This window comes from Tuber melanosporum, assembly GCF_000151645.1.
Source record: "Tuber melanosporum whole genome shotgun sequence assembly, scaffold_9, strain Mel28".
In the NCBI taxonomy this organism is placed as follows: Eukaryota; Fungi; Ascomycota; class Pezizomycetes; order Pezizales; family Tuberaceae; genus Tuber; species Tuber melanosporum.
Window position 1 is genome coordinate 1,354,591 of NW_003299139.1, and position 14,737 is coordinate 1,369,327.

Sequence of the window (14,737 nt, forward strand, 5' to 3'; positions counted from 1 at the left end):
GTCAATAACGAGCAATCTGAAAGGTCTGTTACTATGAACGGATTACTCGTTCAACCACTTTGCAATATCAGATAAGCTCGAGTTCATATAAGCTTTTGTGTTAAATTTAACGAAAAACCCGTAAAACAGGACAATTTGGTTATAAAGATATGCAAACCTCACCACTTGGACGAAAAGACATTCACAATCACGCAGCAATGCACATACATAGTTCATAGTCCAAAATATATGATATCTACAGTACAAATCAAGGAGAATTATTTATTCATCATATCATACCAGATAGCATTTCCCAGCATCACCAATATCCTATTTCAAGACCTCCTACTGGCATGATAACCGGATTCAATTATTGCTATGATGTGCATTGTTGCCGCCATAACCCCCACACTGGCAGTGTCTTGGCACACAACTCCGCTCGGTTGCGACTTCTACATCATATATGCGAAGCGTTGGCATGGCAACGCTCACCCCCCCTCTTCGACCAACCAGGTCTTATCAGCTATCGATAGGTGAAAAGTAGCACGACTTGTCCGCAGAAAAGAAAAATAAAGAAAAATAAAAGCGAGATAGGAAAAAAAGAATAGGTATCATAAGTTGGCTGTTGTTGTAAGTAGAAGATGGTAGCAGCAGGTGGGGCTAGCACGATGGGCTGGTCGCTGAGTTGCAACGGTTGCCCACTCACATTTCCTGCTGCTCGATTCGAGCCCGAGCACTGAGGTCGAGAGGTCAGTACTGTAGATATTACACTGCGGAACTCTGCTCAATAGAACTCTAAGACGGCCCAGGAACGATACGTGATGCGGGAGTGGTAGAACCCTTTAGTGGCTTTTTGTTGGCAGGTATGATGCGGTACAGAGTTTTTGCGACATCTTTTACAATCCGTTTTAACCTCAGAACTTCGCCTCCGGTTTTGATAGTCTACCTTGGTGTGCGTTCAAATGTGCTATTACTCGTACACGTGCGGGTACTGTAGACTACAGTACGAGTACTACCGGTATCGGCTGCCATCTTAAGGTAACCTACCGTGGCGCAACTTCCCTTGTTTTCTCGTTAATCGAAAATCATCTTGACTGAACTGGTGTGATGGGGCTCATCCATTACTGTATCAAGGGCTCTTGGTACGGCGGTTGATCCGTTGATACTCGAGTATGGACGGTACTGTAGTAGACTACTCGTATAGGTTTCAGATCTCACAAACATCCTTGCGTCGTGGTATCGATTTTTTAGGTAATACAATCGAAAGGGTTGAGATAACGTCATGGGCGGGTCTCATTGTGTACCCCAGAAGGCTGGCATGAAGCTCGCAGATGCTGGAGCAAAGAGGGGTAATTTTCCCGGCCAAAGGGTACACATCTACCGCCCATACCATATCTACCATACAGAGTTATGGGAAAACTCCTCCCCCCCTCTCCATTAATCTATATACTCGAGTACTGTACAATACGAGTACTCACCACGGACACCGCTCGCCTAAATCACAGAACACCAACAACGCCATGGAATTCCAACGCCCCCTCCTCCTCCTCTCTCGCCACCGAACATCCCTCTTTGGTCTAGCAATGTGCAACGCCCTCGGCACGCTAGCGGAATCCTAAGTGGGCGGGACATTCGCAAATATCAACACGCCGCAGTCGAGCCACAACCTGAACCTGGAAGAAAGGACTTGGATAGTAGCATGACCACCCGCACGAAATGTGTCAGGAAGCGTGTGCTTCGGACACTCTCCTCATGTGCAAGACATTGCAATGGACCGAAGTTCAGGGTTGGGGGGAGGATCAAGGCGCACTTGCTCCAGGTCGTTAGGGAGTTTTCATACGTGAACCGCAGGTTGCGGGACGCCCTTGCCAACGCCGAGTTTGTGAATGAGCCCCCATGAGGGGATCTTGCTGTCCGGGCATGTGCTACACACAATTGAGGCCGAACTGTGAGATCTATTTACTACCGTGACGTTCGAGGACGGGGCGGTTTTGGTGGTTAATCCGGGCGACGGTGCTGATACTGTTGCTGCGATTTGCGGCGGGTTGGTCCGCGCTTGGTATGCCGATGTCGGGTTTTCGAGGGGCTTGCCCCCGTGTCCGGGGTATTGGGGAGGTTAAGGGATGGGAGGGGATTGCTCAAGTCCGAGGCTTTTGAGGATGCGGTTGGGGATTTGTTGAGAGTTAGTGGATTGGGGGGTAAATTTTTGTAATATCATCGTTGGTGGGGTGGGGGTAACGGTTAAGCGGAGTCGGTTGGCTAGCGGAGGAGCAGCAACCGTTTTCCCGCACGGTATGATTGGGCGGTGACAATAATTGGGGGTTTCTCTTCCATGGCCGCGGCGAAGATGGGCTCAAAGCAAGAAACAAGTAATCTTCGCTCCCCTCTAGCCTAGGAGAGGGGGAGATATACTGATATTGATCCGGCAAACGTTAGTACCAAAATACTTCTAAAAATCAGAAAAAGTTCACAATTAATCTCTTCAAACGTTCAGCTATGGCATTATGCCAAGGGCCAATTGTATTCAGGTTAATCCTTCCAATGCTTCTCGAACCAACTAGTGACCTACCGATTGGGTCTGGCTATCTTTGTGTGTGACAGTCTGAAACCAAATATTGACCGGAAGAGTGGGCTATTTCGTAACAAACCCTCTACGACATGGGATAACTACCTTCCCCCCACCCCCCCCCGGGCACAAGGCTCTGATTTTGCTCGTCCATCACACACGAATAACCACCCCCAAGGCTAAGAAGGAGAGGGTAATGAGGTTAACAGAAAAACCAAAAACTAATCGAGGATCCCTGATGAAAACTGTGCTATCTATACTACGCCTGTCTGCGCCTCCGCCGGCACACGATAACCAACAACAGGGAAGACGGGTTCGGGCTGGAGGAGGAGGAGGAATGGTTCCTATTCTGCTGTAGCGGTGGCCTCGGCCCAATCGAATGATAACAAAATTAATATCTGGAAGAAGAGAAATCGCCCAAATGTGTAACACCAACCTTCTGCAATCTTTTCTAAGAAACCTTTGCCCACTAGCCCTTGGAGACGTATAATTTCATTACGTGCTCAAGGTCCGCTTCTGCGTTCATAGCTATCTCCATAGCGTCTTCACAACTTTTCTGCAGAAATCTTATCTTTCCAGCAGAGTTTTTGCGGATCTGCTGGAGTTTGTTGATCTTGCCTTTGAGATGCTTTAGATTCATCTCGTCATTTCTAGGCTATAATGTCCAGACGTCAGCTCTCTACTCAGATAACTTTTAAATTCAGGAACTCAAAACGCACATATTCCGAGTATTCAGTTCCCTCGTCTTCCATAGAGAAGCAGATTGCGACTTTTGTGCCCACAACGGAGTCTTCGTCCTGACTAGAAGTTTGAGACGATGCTGACCCGAACGCAAGTGCCAACTGGGACGAAGGCGGATCAGGCGGAGCTAGCACTGCTGGCAAGTCTAGATCTCGTGACAAGTAGCCAGGAATGTAGGCTTTCTCCGGGATCCTGGGAAGTTCCAGTTCCAAATCCGGTACTTGAGCAGACTTTTGGTTCCCCCCGAGAGGCTCCATCCCGCCCAGATCTATGACTGTCGGCAGCAGGATCTCCCTCACTCAAACGGTGAGAAATTTGGCTTTCGTGGGATATATGTAGGCACTGGACGCCCAATGATAGATGAAGGTTGATAGGTGGTAAACCGCGGACCACAGATGAGAAACGCCGGTTGGTTGATTGTTTGTGTAGTGGAGCACGACATACCTTTCTCATACTCACCTTGGCTCTAAGCGATCAGAGTACCGTACGTTAGTATTACCGCATGAACGTGTATTATGAGCTGGTATGACGACAGCACCAGGCAGTCAGTCCAAAACCACCTTGCTTGGCTCCGGTTAGCCGTGCTGAGCCCGAGATAACTTGCCTTTTCGTATCCTCAAGTAAAGTGTAAGATTCTGCTCCAGGTGTGCTCGTAAACACAACACTGAGTTGATCATCGGCACCTGGGAACCTACCCTTTGTATCTCAGCAAGTGAGCGGATGCCACTTTTTGAACCTACTCTCGAAGGGAATCTTGGAAGAGCAGCCTTTCCACGAGTCGCCAGTAGCATCGCTGGCAGCGGTGATGATCGGCCAAAGAATCTGTGAGTAGATGTATGAAACGCTAAGGAGTCTCCTGCTTAATGACTTGGAGGCTTAGCCTGAAGGCCGGTCACTAGAGTGGGGGAGTTGCATCGAGATAATCCTGGATGCTTCACCCTCTGCACTGATTGAACGACAGATCATGCAATGAAGTGAGCGTAGGCCACTGCCCATCCCAGATTTACTAATATTGATGGACCCGCTGCACCCCACAATCTACTCGAGCACGATTTATTACTCGTATACGCCCTTTATTGCCTGCGTATCCCTAAGCTTCGATGACAACGCCTTGGAGAGGCGGATACGGCAGCTCTGCCATCAGTGCAATTTTGTGCACCACAGGTCAACCTCCTTACCAGAACTGTGTCGCCAACATCTGCACCACCACAAGACAACTGTCTGTTTAAACATGCGTCAAACTCTCAGCCGCTTCGTTGCTGCTGCCGATACTTGGGGTGTTTGTTTTGCCATTATGCCTACTGATTTGCAGAGCCCCTCCCAAGCGCCTCGATGTGGCACCGAATGCCTTCCCCGTTGTAACTTTGATCCATCCTCTCAATAGGAGAAGGAAAAGGAAAAAGTAAATAAATAAAAAAACACCTCGGCATATGTTTTTTTCTTTTTCCTCGGGCTTCCGTGCACCACGAATCCCACAAGCGAGGTCAGGAGTTAGAAACCACAAATATGACCCTACCTTTTCATGAGCCTTAGCTCAAATGCCGACGTGTTTGGGATCAACCCCATACCGAGTTGCGAGAGAGGCAAGTATAAAAATCCGTAGAAAAAGAACACGAGCTACCGTAGCCTAGTAGCGACAAATATCTCCCAAAGGCTCAAGGGCAGCTGTGGACTGGAGCGGACCGCCCGTGCAAAGCATCGATGGAGGGAGCAAACTAAATAGCAAAGGGAACGGACAAGACGTGTTCTGCAGGATGCGCAGAGGATTTCTCCCTAGAATTTTGGAAGATAAGTAGACGCTGTCGGTCGGTCACTATTTTGACTCAGGACAACTTGGGCTGCATGCGGTGGGGTTCGTATCCAACGAGGTTGGTAGATGCGGTGTTGCGGGGAATGGAAAAAAATAAAAAATCTTCGTCCATGTGCGAGTACAGTACAGTACTCGAGTAGTTCGCATCGGGTCTCGCCTTCGAGCCGGGGGATGCAATTACCGTATAATAAGGCCAAATGATGCCTGCTAAATTCTCAACAATGGAGGTGCCGGCCATAAACAGTGGTTGAGCAGAGAGGATGGACGTGTCAAATTCCCTGCGCAGGCAGTTGTTAAGACTCGGGGGATGCAGCCACAGGCGGACGCCTATTTATTTTGAGTGATTAGCCGTACCGTACTCGAGTAGATTGGGTGTCGGTGCGTGAACAGCGCCCTGCCAACCACGCCGCCAGAAAGTGAACTGGGTGTGCTCTCGCTCTTTCAACCCTCCCAAATCATGGCAGACCGTGTGAGGGTCTGGTTAGAGGTAGTCTAACTGCCCACCTGCCGGCACTCTACGGTATGATATGGATGTTGGGTATGATGGCATGAGAACCGCCCCTCACCCTTTTTTCCGCTTAGTCACCTAAAGGGACCTGGTGCCCTTGCCCTTTCTATTCTGAAATTGCCTCGTCTTCTCATCCACCAACATAACATCCTCTGTTCCCTCTTCCCTTCCCATCCCTTCCCTTAAGGCTAGACGCCTGTTCAATTCATCTATATCAATTACAGCAGTCACTATCTTTCACGTCATTTCAACCCAAAGCTCTCGAACCCAACCCCATAACCTCGTTATTTCACAAATGTGTCTTTCCCTTCAGGAATTGACCCGCAACCCCACTTCTACCCAAGAATTTTCTTTAGGGCCACTTAGTCCCCCTCTTTTCTACCAACTTTGTGCTCGAAGCGAACTTACACATCCGCACGAACGGGTCCGCTGCATTGCCTTCCAAGGGAGGCTGTGGTCTTACTAGGGAGGGAGTGATGGCAGGGAGAGGTAAGAGTGGGTCTGGTGAGAGTGACCCAAATCATCCGACGCCTGAAGAATTTCGCTCCAAGGCAAGTGTTTCTTTGTTTCTCTATTTTTCTTTTCTTTCTCTCTACCTGCCTTCGCTTTCCTCACCTTTTACTGTTTTTGCTTTTTCTGTCTTTGTCTTTGTTTTTGCCCTTGCTATCCTCTGCTGTGTGACGGGTTGTCACCTGGATAGGACTTTGTCCTCCTCTTCACAGGTATGGGAAACGAGAGTAGTAAAGGACACCGAAAACCAAGAGCCCTTGCTGCAAATGATGATCATCTGGTAAAAGGTCCGACTGCCTCAATGTCGTTATCATGGGTAGCTTCATCTTATCTAGCGACTCCACAATGGCCTGGGTCATATTTTACTCTCCGAAATGCCCGTTTGGCGTGGCGAGCGCTCAGATCTGCTGGGTTACGGTTTCGCCTTTGCGTGTTAACCTGTCTTCTCGACCATGGCCATCAATTATCATCTACAGAAACATCAAGTATATGCTGTCATTACCAAACTCCTCTTTTTCGACCAATGGGATTGAGGAATGGTGAATGGAGAAAAATAGACTGCACACCGCAAATGGAGCTCCATTTGAGCCTCCTCTGCATGACTGCGATCGACAGATACAAGTTTCTGTTATGCTTATAACGTCGCTGGGCCTTTCACTCTAACCGGACCACTTTCACGGGTGGGAGAGGTCTCATGTTTAACTAGGTTTGCTCCGCTTCCTAGAGCCCCGCATTTTCGAATGTGTCGAGAGCGGAAGTCGGGGTCGGTCTAGGGACAATATGGGATTTTTTTTCCATTCTGTGGGAGCCTCGGGGTGACCAGAGGGTGCTGCGATGTGAAGGCATTGCGGAGCTTGAGTTTGAATTTCAAAGGAGAGCAGAGAAGGTAGAAGTATCGGCTGGAGCCAATGGCATCGGTGCACAGAGGGGTAACCTTGGGGATTCGTACTTGATGGTATTTGATGCTTCGTGGCGGTTGGGTAAGATGTGGTTTTCATGTGTTGGTGTAAATTGGAATTCGCTGCAGATGAGCAGTAAGTGGGTTGGATGAGCACGTAGGAAGTAGGATGTGATCTGCTGTTGGGCCTAGCGGGACAGGATGCTGGCAAGCCAATGGAAGCGTCTGGCAGGATGAGGTCCAATTAGAACTGAAAAGACCTGATGCAGAGCACGAAACCCTGCGATATGGATTTTCCCATCTCAGTCATATATTTTCATAAAGCATTTGCTTTGAGTATTAAGCTGACAAGCAATATTGGCAAGGTAGGAGTATCCGTGGTCTAGCAGCAAAAACCGCACCCGGGACTATCGTGATGGACATGAGGTATTATTACTCTGATTTTCACGGCAGAGGTAGGTTTATATTGATAAAATTGCATAGCCAGAACGTACACACCGAGCTAGACGTGATTACGGTCGTGAAAGCTCCTCTCGGAATGCTAGCTACCATCGGAGCCGGAGATCTACATCTAAGATAAAAAGGAAAGGAGGTAGGGGCAGTTCTCACGCCGAGAGATCTAGCACGACGGATGACTCGCGGAACCAAGAACGGTTTGGGGGGCGGTCAAGGTCGGTTGAGAGGGGCAGACGCCGACATCATCAACGAGAATCATCTAGACGACGAAGGATCCGACATACCTCACCCCACAAGAGATCCTCACGGGATCGATCCAGAAAACGAGAGCGTAGGGCTGAACACAAGAGTACTAACAGCATAGGGTTTTCTAGTCATGGGGAGGGGTCTGGAAATCCTCATTTTCGAAGTGACAGGGAGGAGAGCGTTGCGAGGGAAGGTAGTGTTCCTGAGCCAGTCGTTGGTCAAGGGATCCGGTATTCGGCAGCGCATGATAATGGCTACGAACAAGAAGCATACGGCGCGATGGGGGGGTATCCTTACGATCAATTGTTCTCCTATGCAGCTGCGGGCCATTACAGCACTTTACACTATTCCTATGGCGCCGGCATGCCAGATCTTGATCATATTAGAAATGGGTTTGTTCCTGCCACTCACTCTCTTTTCGCTGCTGCTAGAGACCATTAAATTTTGACACTCTTGGCAACACGTGACAGAAACACGAACGCGAGCCAGGATGATACTTTACGCGAGATTGGGGCTCAACACACAACAACCGTTGCCTTCCAAACACCGAGTTTCCTACCGTTCGAATATTCCAGCTACTACCATCCCGAACAATACACCAATTCCGAGTCTAATCAGATAAGATCTGAATTTGTCTCTTTAGGGGATAACCCGTATGAAATCCCCAGCATACCTTACACGAGCTCTGCAGTGCAAGAGCCCGGGAATGCTTCGCCGGTTTCTGCCACATCAGCTATGTCAATATCAAGTGGTAGATCCCCGCGTTCCGTATTCTCGAACAATGGATCAGATATTGGTCCCCACAAGGGGCCAATCTGCATCAAGTGCCAAAAGCCAGAATTTACCCCCATCGATTTAATTGTTAGCTGTATCAGATGTCTTGGGAGTTATCACGCATCATGCCATGATCCAGCAATCTCGGTAACTAGAGGGGTGACGTGAGTATATATTCCTATCCTTTTATTTCATTTAAACCTGACTACCGTATTAACCCCGCTTTTCTTTCCACATAGCAATGTTGATTCGAGGGTTTGGGAATGCCAGCGCTGTGCCACTCATTTAGCTGACCCCGGTAATGGGCCTCGTCGACAATCAGCCTCGCCTACTGGATCCAGGCCATGCAAAATACCCCGTCTTTCCGCTAATGCGTCCGATACTTCATCTGGTAGATCAAGTAGTTTATCCAAAGGCAGTACCCGGATGACCTTTTCCCCAGCTGATCTTCAAGAAGAGGGCTCTGCGCGAAACAAGTATGATTGTTCTCGAAATTCCAAACCTCAACGTCCAATCGGAGAGGCTCTGGATTCGCATGGTGCAAGGGTGAGCGGGTCATTGGGGAATAGTAAGATAACTTCGCCGAGGGACCGAGAGGATGATTTCGCTCACCGCACGGGTGACGGCATCAGCCTAGCCTTCCCAACCGACGTCGATAGCCTAGAAGTACCCCAGTATAGTTCTCATGATGTTCCGAGCGAGTTTGATGCAGGGGCAGAGCGAAGGTTTGATGTGCTAGAGCTCCCTTACTACTCTGATGGCATGTCAAGATCTGCGAATGTATTCCCTGGGAGTAGAAAACTTGCTGTTGTGATTGATAATAGATCACGCAGCGGATCTGCATCTACCAATGGCTACCAAGAAAGTTGGAATCGCACATCACCGGCGATCAAGGACCCCCGGGATGACGCTACCCCAATTCCACATTCCAAACTCCGCCGGGCAGTCAACTCACCAACCTTCCAAGAATTTTCGCAATCTTCAGCTGATCAGCGCTCCTTCCTTGAGTGCGCAAACGGGAGTGGTGCGCTTCGTCGGAGGAGATTGAAGCGGCCTCCATCGGTTTCGGAGGTCCCAGATTCTGAAGAGGAACGTGAACGAGATTTAATAGGCGGTCCAGTGGCCTTGGAGCCTCTCGAAGGCTACCGGGACGGGCGCAATTCACGGCAACCGACCAATGGCTATCGGTCCTTGCCATCTGCAAGCCCGGGGCAGCGGGCACAAGACGGAACGGTTGGAGACTCACAGCATGAAATATTACGGACACAGTTTAAATGGAATGAACCATCTAATGCTCAAAGCAACGGAGGGCCCCCATGCTTCGGGCCAAGTTCCTTATCCCACAGAGGGAAAGAAGCTGTCGAACGCACCACCTCTGAAGGAACTGGTGTCTCTTCGCCACATTATAGCCCCCCACCGCCAGATATTGGAGCGAACGGTCCACTTTCGCACCGCCATAATGAAACCAATCGTCTCGCGCCCGGTTCACAGGTGGCTCTGGCGCGAGGTAGTTCGGTAGATAGCGTTGTATCATGCCGTCGTTGTGGTTCCGGTATAGCTATCTTGGATAATAGGAGGGCTGATATATGGTATGTGTCAAGCTAAATACACCTCATTACCCAGAATGGGGCGCTAACTTAGTCTATAACAGCTCATCCTGCAGCCGTAGGGAGCACTGTAGAGGCCCTGATTTGGCGGGTACGATGTCCCGAGAACCCAGTCATAGCACAGTTCCGTCTTTCCATTCACCAGCTCCATCTTGCTTACGTCTTAGGATAGACCGCAAGAATGACTTGCGCAGTAGACACTCGCCGACCCTGAGCGCTACTGGATTGCCGGATAACCGTTTAAATACCACGCCTAGCTCGGATTCCCTTTCAAGTGATATATCGGGGGGATGCACTCCACAGGAGCGGCCACCAGTTGAAGTCTTCCGCACAGCAAAGCAACGAGTAATCGAGAGATATCAGATGAAATTCCCAGAAATCACCAACGGGAGCTTACCATCTCAACCAATCAAAGAAACAGCTATCAAGGTTCGGAGGGCGCGGAAAATCATGGATCTTCCAAAACCAAAGGCCGCTGCTGCTGCGGAGAGATTGAGGACATCAGCGCCCCTGAAGAAGAACGAGGTCAATGGTGCCACATTGGTTCAAGCTTCCGCTAGGGTAGATGCTCGAAAGCTTATTAATGGCTCTACTCTGCCTGACATTTTATCTGCAACGGAGGCTCCGAAGCGCGATACCAGGATAAGTGCGATAAAAAATATCGCTCAACTGAAGAAACCTGCTCGCAAGGGGCCTGCCATTAAATATGCTGGAGGCAGTATCAGCAGAGTACTTGTCACTGATGATTCCACTGGCGAATCGGATCATAGCGGAAAACTTAGAGCGGTGGAGAAACGGCTACAGGATCAAAGGAGTTATACCAAGAATCAGGCGGAGAAGGCTGCCAAGCTACAAGTCAGGCTTCAAGAGTCAGAAAAAGAGAAAGCGGCTTTGCAGGAAAAGTTGAAAGCCTTATTAGCAATAGGAAACCATGGGCCCAACGAAAAGCCTGCTCCCGGAAACGAGAACCCGGAACCCGGAGCCACTACCGAACCTTTCTCTATTCATGGATCACCGCAACAGGAGCCCCCTAAGAAAAAAGCACTCAAGCGCTTGGTACGATGGGAAGAGACACACTCTGACAAGAGCGCCCCTCAGGAAGACACCCAAACCAAGCCCGGCGCGGGGGACAGCAAACTAGATACTGGCAAGAGAACCTTCCGGTATGGCTCCATGCGCGACTTTTATTCCGGCAGCAATTTTTGTGGGGAAGACCCTTGGGCCTATCCAACGATTGCGGAGCAACCAGAGCCAGAGCCAAGCGCCTTTCGCAAACGCGGATGGCGCAAATCCGTTTACAGACCCTTTGATCGAAACAGATTGATGAAAGTGCACCTCCACAGTCTAACCTCTCACAATCGGCCTCCATTAACAGTGACGGTTGAGGAGAGCCCGCCCGATGAAGATGATGAGTCTGCAAGTGTTTCGAACACTCCTACCGGTAACAAGACCGGCAAGCCGGAGAACGAACATGGCTCGACCGGTGTGCCACGCGTAATCAGTTTTGACGAATTCATGGGGCTCCCGGAAAACATGGTCCCTACTGTGAAGGATGGCTGTCTGGGGTTTCGGTCTGGGGCTATTGTGAGTTTCGACTACACTTCTGTGCCATGGGATATTGTCTGAGGGCCCGTTACTGATTGCTTATAGAATCCTCGCACTGGAAGGCTTGAGAGGAATGTACCACACCACAGGATTCGAGCTCCGGGGGATCTGAAACTTACCTAGTGTTTACTTCGAGCATATTCTAATATTCTCATCAGCATTTTCCTTAATTTTCCCTTTTGACGGTCCCCGCATCCTTTCACTTACTCAACTCTCTCATTTACTTCTACTGTATAATAATCTTAGGGTTAGAAAGAGCAGGGGTAGCTGTTACACCATACCGTGCACAGCTACCCTCCTGCTCTCTTATTTGCTAGTTTTCCTCCCTTCCATCTTTTGTCTTGTCTTGTCTATACCCAAGAGAGTGTGTATACTTTCATTTGTGCCGCTGGATTCCTAAAACGGATATTGGGAGCTTTGTTAAAACGGGGATGTTAGCATTTGCGGAGTTAAGGTCGGGCGCGGTATTTAGCATTTTGGCTGTTTAAAATGGCTATTTTTTCGTTTTTGCCTCTTCAACTTCCTTGGAGTAATGTCTCCTCATAGGTTGCTAGTTGACCGGGGCCGGTTGGGTGAAGTGGCGTGAGATAATCTGGGGGGATGGGAGTGTGTTCTGTGGGGGGAGGGGGTGCAAGGTGGGATATCTATCGCATGAGAGAAACTTACCACTGCCCTGCTCTACACCACGGAGAACCGCCACACACTCAGGGACACCAAGAATCCTCCCCACAATTGAGCTAGCCATTCGCTCCCTCCCTCCGAAACCCCCGTCATCTCCCCCTACCATCAACTCCGGGCTGTCATTGATATCCTGACCCCTCCAATCCCATTAAAATTCCTTCAATGAGAGAGCAAGTTCCTGTATGAGCAGTTGCGATCATGGGAGTAGCTCCAGCCGGGAGGCTGGTGAGGTCACGTGGATGATTGGGCGTGCTATCGTATGTCGTTCTGCGCGCAGGCCTTACCCGCCGTGTGGTTCTAAAGCGGGCCTGGTGCCCTCCTCTAGCCAAGCACTGTTCACGCACCGCACAAGGAGGATATTCCGCGAGGTGAAGTGGAGTATCTTCACAGCAATAGTAGAGTAGTATCCCATAGGGCTAGAACACCGCATCAGCATCAAGCATTCTTCAGGTATCACCCAGAGCCCCACCAGCACCGCGAATTGGAGGAAGTGAGGCCATCAACCAAGGGGGAAGAAAAGGAGAAGGCCTCCCAGGTAGAGAAATCTCCGCACAGGCACGCCGTAATCTCTAGAGAAAATGGGCTCCGTTAAACCAGTGTCTATCGCTTTTCATCCTGCGAACTCGAGCCGCAGGAGATCCCAGGCTATTCTTGGTTGGTCGGGGACGTGGGAGACGAGGGCTATTCGGTGCTGTTGTATCGTAATCGCGGTAGTGTGACCCGGCCCTGGACCCGCTGACAGGACCTGGGGGCACTTTGGAACACCAAATACAGATTCGGGATTTCCCTCAAGCCCCTCAGAAAATGGAAGTCGGAGGACATCTTGTTCGTGCAAAGGACACTCCAAACCGCTATATAGGATAGCGATTGTGATTGCCAAATCTATGCATTGGGATCGGGGCTAGAGTCCCGGGTTTCTAGGGGTAGTTTTGACGTGTCAAAGCAAGTAGCTTTTCACTGGCATATTTCGAAAGAAGTATATGGATAATACTCGAGTACCAGTTAAGAAATAAGTTACAGTATCATACAGGAATATTACTGGTACTCGGGTAGTGATCTCAAGGGAGTTGGCATGAATATTATCGGAAAAGGCAGTAATCCGAACTTTCCACTCAAGAATACTACGGAGAGGTTGTTGAGGCTCAAGTAGATAGAAGACCGTGGCTACTACCGGTAGTAGACCATGGACTCCAAAACATCCAAAGTTTTTGTATGAGTACAGTACAGTACCAACCTTACGGTAAGTTAGACCATCGAGCAAGAGGCGATCCTCACACCTCCCCTCCAAAAAAATTAGCGACATCAATTTCCTCACCTCCACACAGAGCCCCCACAACATCCGAACACCCACGCTCTTTCGGACAATACAGTCAAAATGAGATTCCTACTGTCGAAATCCCGGATACTATCCCAGGTGAGGCATCCTAGTCACCCACTGCTAGAGGAGCCCGGGGAAACGAGGCGGGAGAAAACGAGAATCCCTAACTCAGGTCCCAGACAACTACTCGCCCGTCAATGCCAGCCTTCACAAATGCCTACAAGTTCTCTTACAAGCAACAACAACTCCGGTTGCTCTCAGAATCCACCCGCCAGACCATCGAGGGCGTCTTGTCGACTGCGCCGGTAGTCCTCTTCATGAAGGGAACTCCGGAATTCCCGCAGTGCGGGTTCTCCCGCGCTTCCATTCAGATTCTGGGCTTGCAGGGGGTTGACCCGAAGAAATTTGCAGCCTTCAATGTTTTGGAGGATGACGAGGTTCGGGAGGGTATTTTTTTCCTCTTATTTCCCCTGCCAATTTCAGCCATGGTAGCGGGTTCGGGCTAATTTTGGTGGCGGGATCTGGAGTAGGTATCAAGGAATACTCCAACTGGCCAACTATCCCTCAGCTCTACGTTAATAAGGAGTTTATTGGCGGATGTGATATCCTTGTCTCAATGCATCAGTCTGGGGAACTTGGGGATTTGCTGGAGAAGGAGACGGTTCTTGTCCCGCCGGAGGAGAGCGCCGATGCCAACGCCGAGAAGCCGAGTTCTTAAGAAGGCGCGGACTGAAGTAACAAGAGAGGATAGAACCTACCCATAGATTGACTAAATAAAAAAAAGGGATGGGCCTCTTCCGTGTTCTTGAGATATAAATATTCTACTCTACAGATGTCCTTGGCTGGTGGTGTAAATTGTGTGCGAGGTTTCCCCAGCCCCCCCCCCCGGCAGATCTCGTGTTATTCGTTGATCGGGGTTCTCTTTCGTGCACCTCATAGCTAAGTTTTACGTCATACCAGCTGTATTATGGTCAATTGGCTTCAGATTCCGGGATTCCAGATACCCTCATAGGAAGTTTTTGGTATTCGTTAGTCGAC

The 14,737-nt window shown here is 49.6% G+C and overlaps 5 protein-coding genes; 3 read left to right on the forward strand and 2 right to left on the reverse strand.

Annotated features, from left to right (window-relative positions):
- Positions 1 to 1,310: 1,310 nt before the first annotated feature.
- Positions 1,311 to 2,466, forward strand: GSTUM_00011794001 (uncharacterized protein; the record flags this gene model as incomplete). XM_002842148.2 has 1 exon in its annotated part: positions 1,311 to 2,466. One exon carries the CDS (start codon positions 1,311 to 1,313, stop codon positions 1,596 to 1,598), a length of 288 nt encoding a protein of 95 aa, XP_002842194.1. The 3' UTR covers positions 1,599 to 2,466.
- A 2-nt stretch (positions 2,467 to 2,468) lies between these two features.
- GSTUM_00011795001 (uncharacterized protein) lies at positions 2,469 to 3,543 on the reverse strand (the record flags this gene model as incomplete). XM_002842149.2 has 2 exons in its annotated part: positions 2,469 to 3,200; positions 3,265 to 3,543. The coding sequence occupies 2 exons, from the start codon at positions 3,541 to 3,543 to the stop codon at positions 3,015 to 3,017; spliced, it is 465 nt and encodes a 154-aa protein (XP_002842195.1). The 3' UTR covers positions 2,469 to 3,014.
- Positions 3,544 to 9,434: 5,891 nt separating this feature from the next.
- GSTUM_00011796001 (uncharacterized protein) lies at positions 9,435 to 10,417 on the reverse strand (the record flags this gene model as incomplete). XM_002842150.2 has 1 exon in its annotated part: positions 9,435 to 10,417. Exon 1 carries the CDS (start codon positions 9,684 to 9,686, stop codon positions 9,435 to 9,437), a length of 252 nt encoding a protein of 83 aa, XP_002842196.1. The 5' UTR covers positions 9,687 to 10,417.
- Positions 10,418 to 10,545: 128 nt separating this feature from the next.
- GSTUM_00011797001 (uncharacterized protein) lies at positions 10,546 to 11,721 on the forward strand (the record flags this gene model as incomplete). Its single annotated transcript, XM_002842151.1, has 1 exon — positions 10,546 to 11,721. The coding sequence occupies one exon, from the start codon at positions 10,546 to 10,548 to the stop codon at positions 11,719 to 11,721; it is 1,176 nt and encodes a 391-aa protein (XP_002842197.1).
- Positions 11,722 to 14,016: 2,295 nt separating this feature from the next.
- Positions 14,017 to 14,417, forward strand: GSTUM_00011799001 (uncharacterized protein; the record flags this gene model as incomplete). Its single annotated transcript, XM_002842152.1, has 2 exons — positions 14,017 to 14,146; positions 14,230 to 14,417. 2 exons carry the CDS (start codon positions 14,017 to 14,019, stop codon positions 14,415 to 14,417), a joined length of 318 nt encoding a protein of 105 aa, XP_002842198.1.
- Positions 14,418 to 14,737: the final 320 nt, after the last annotated feature.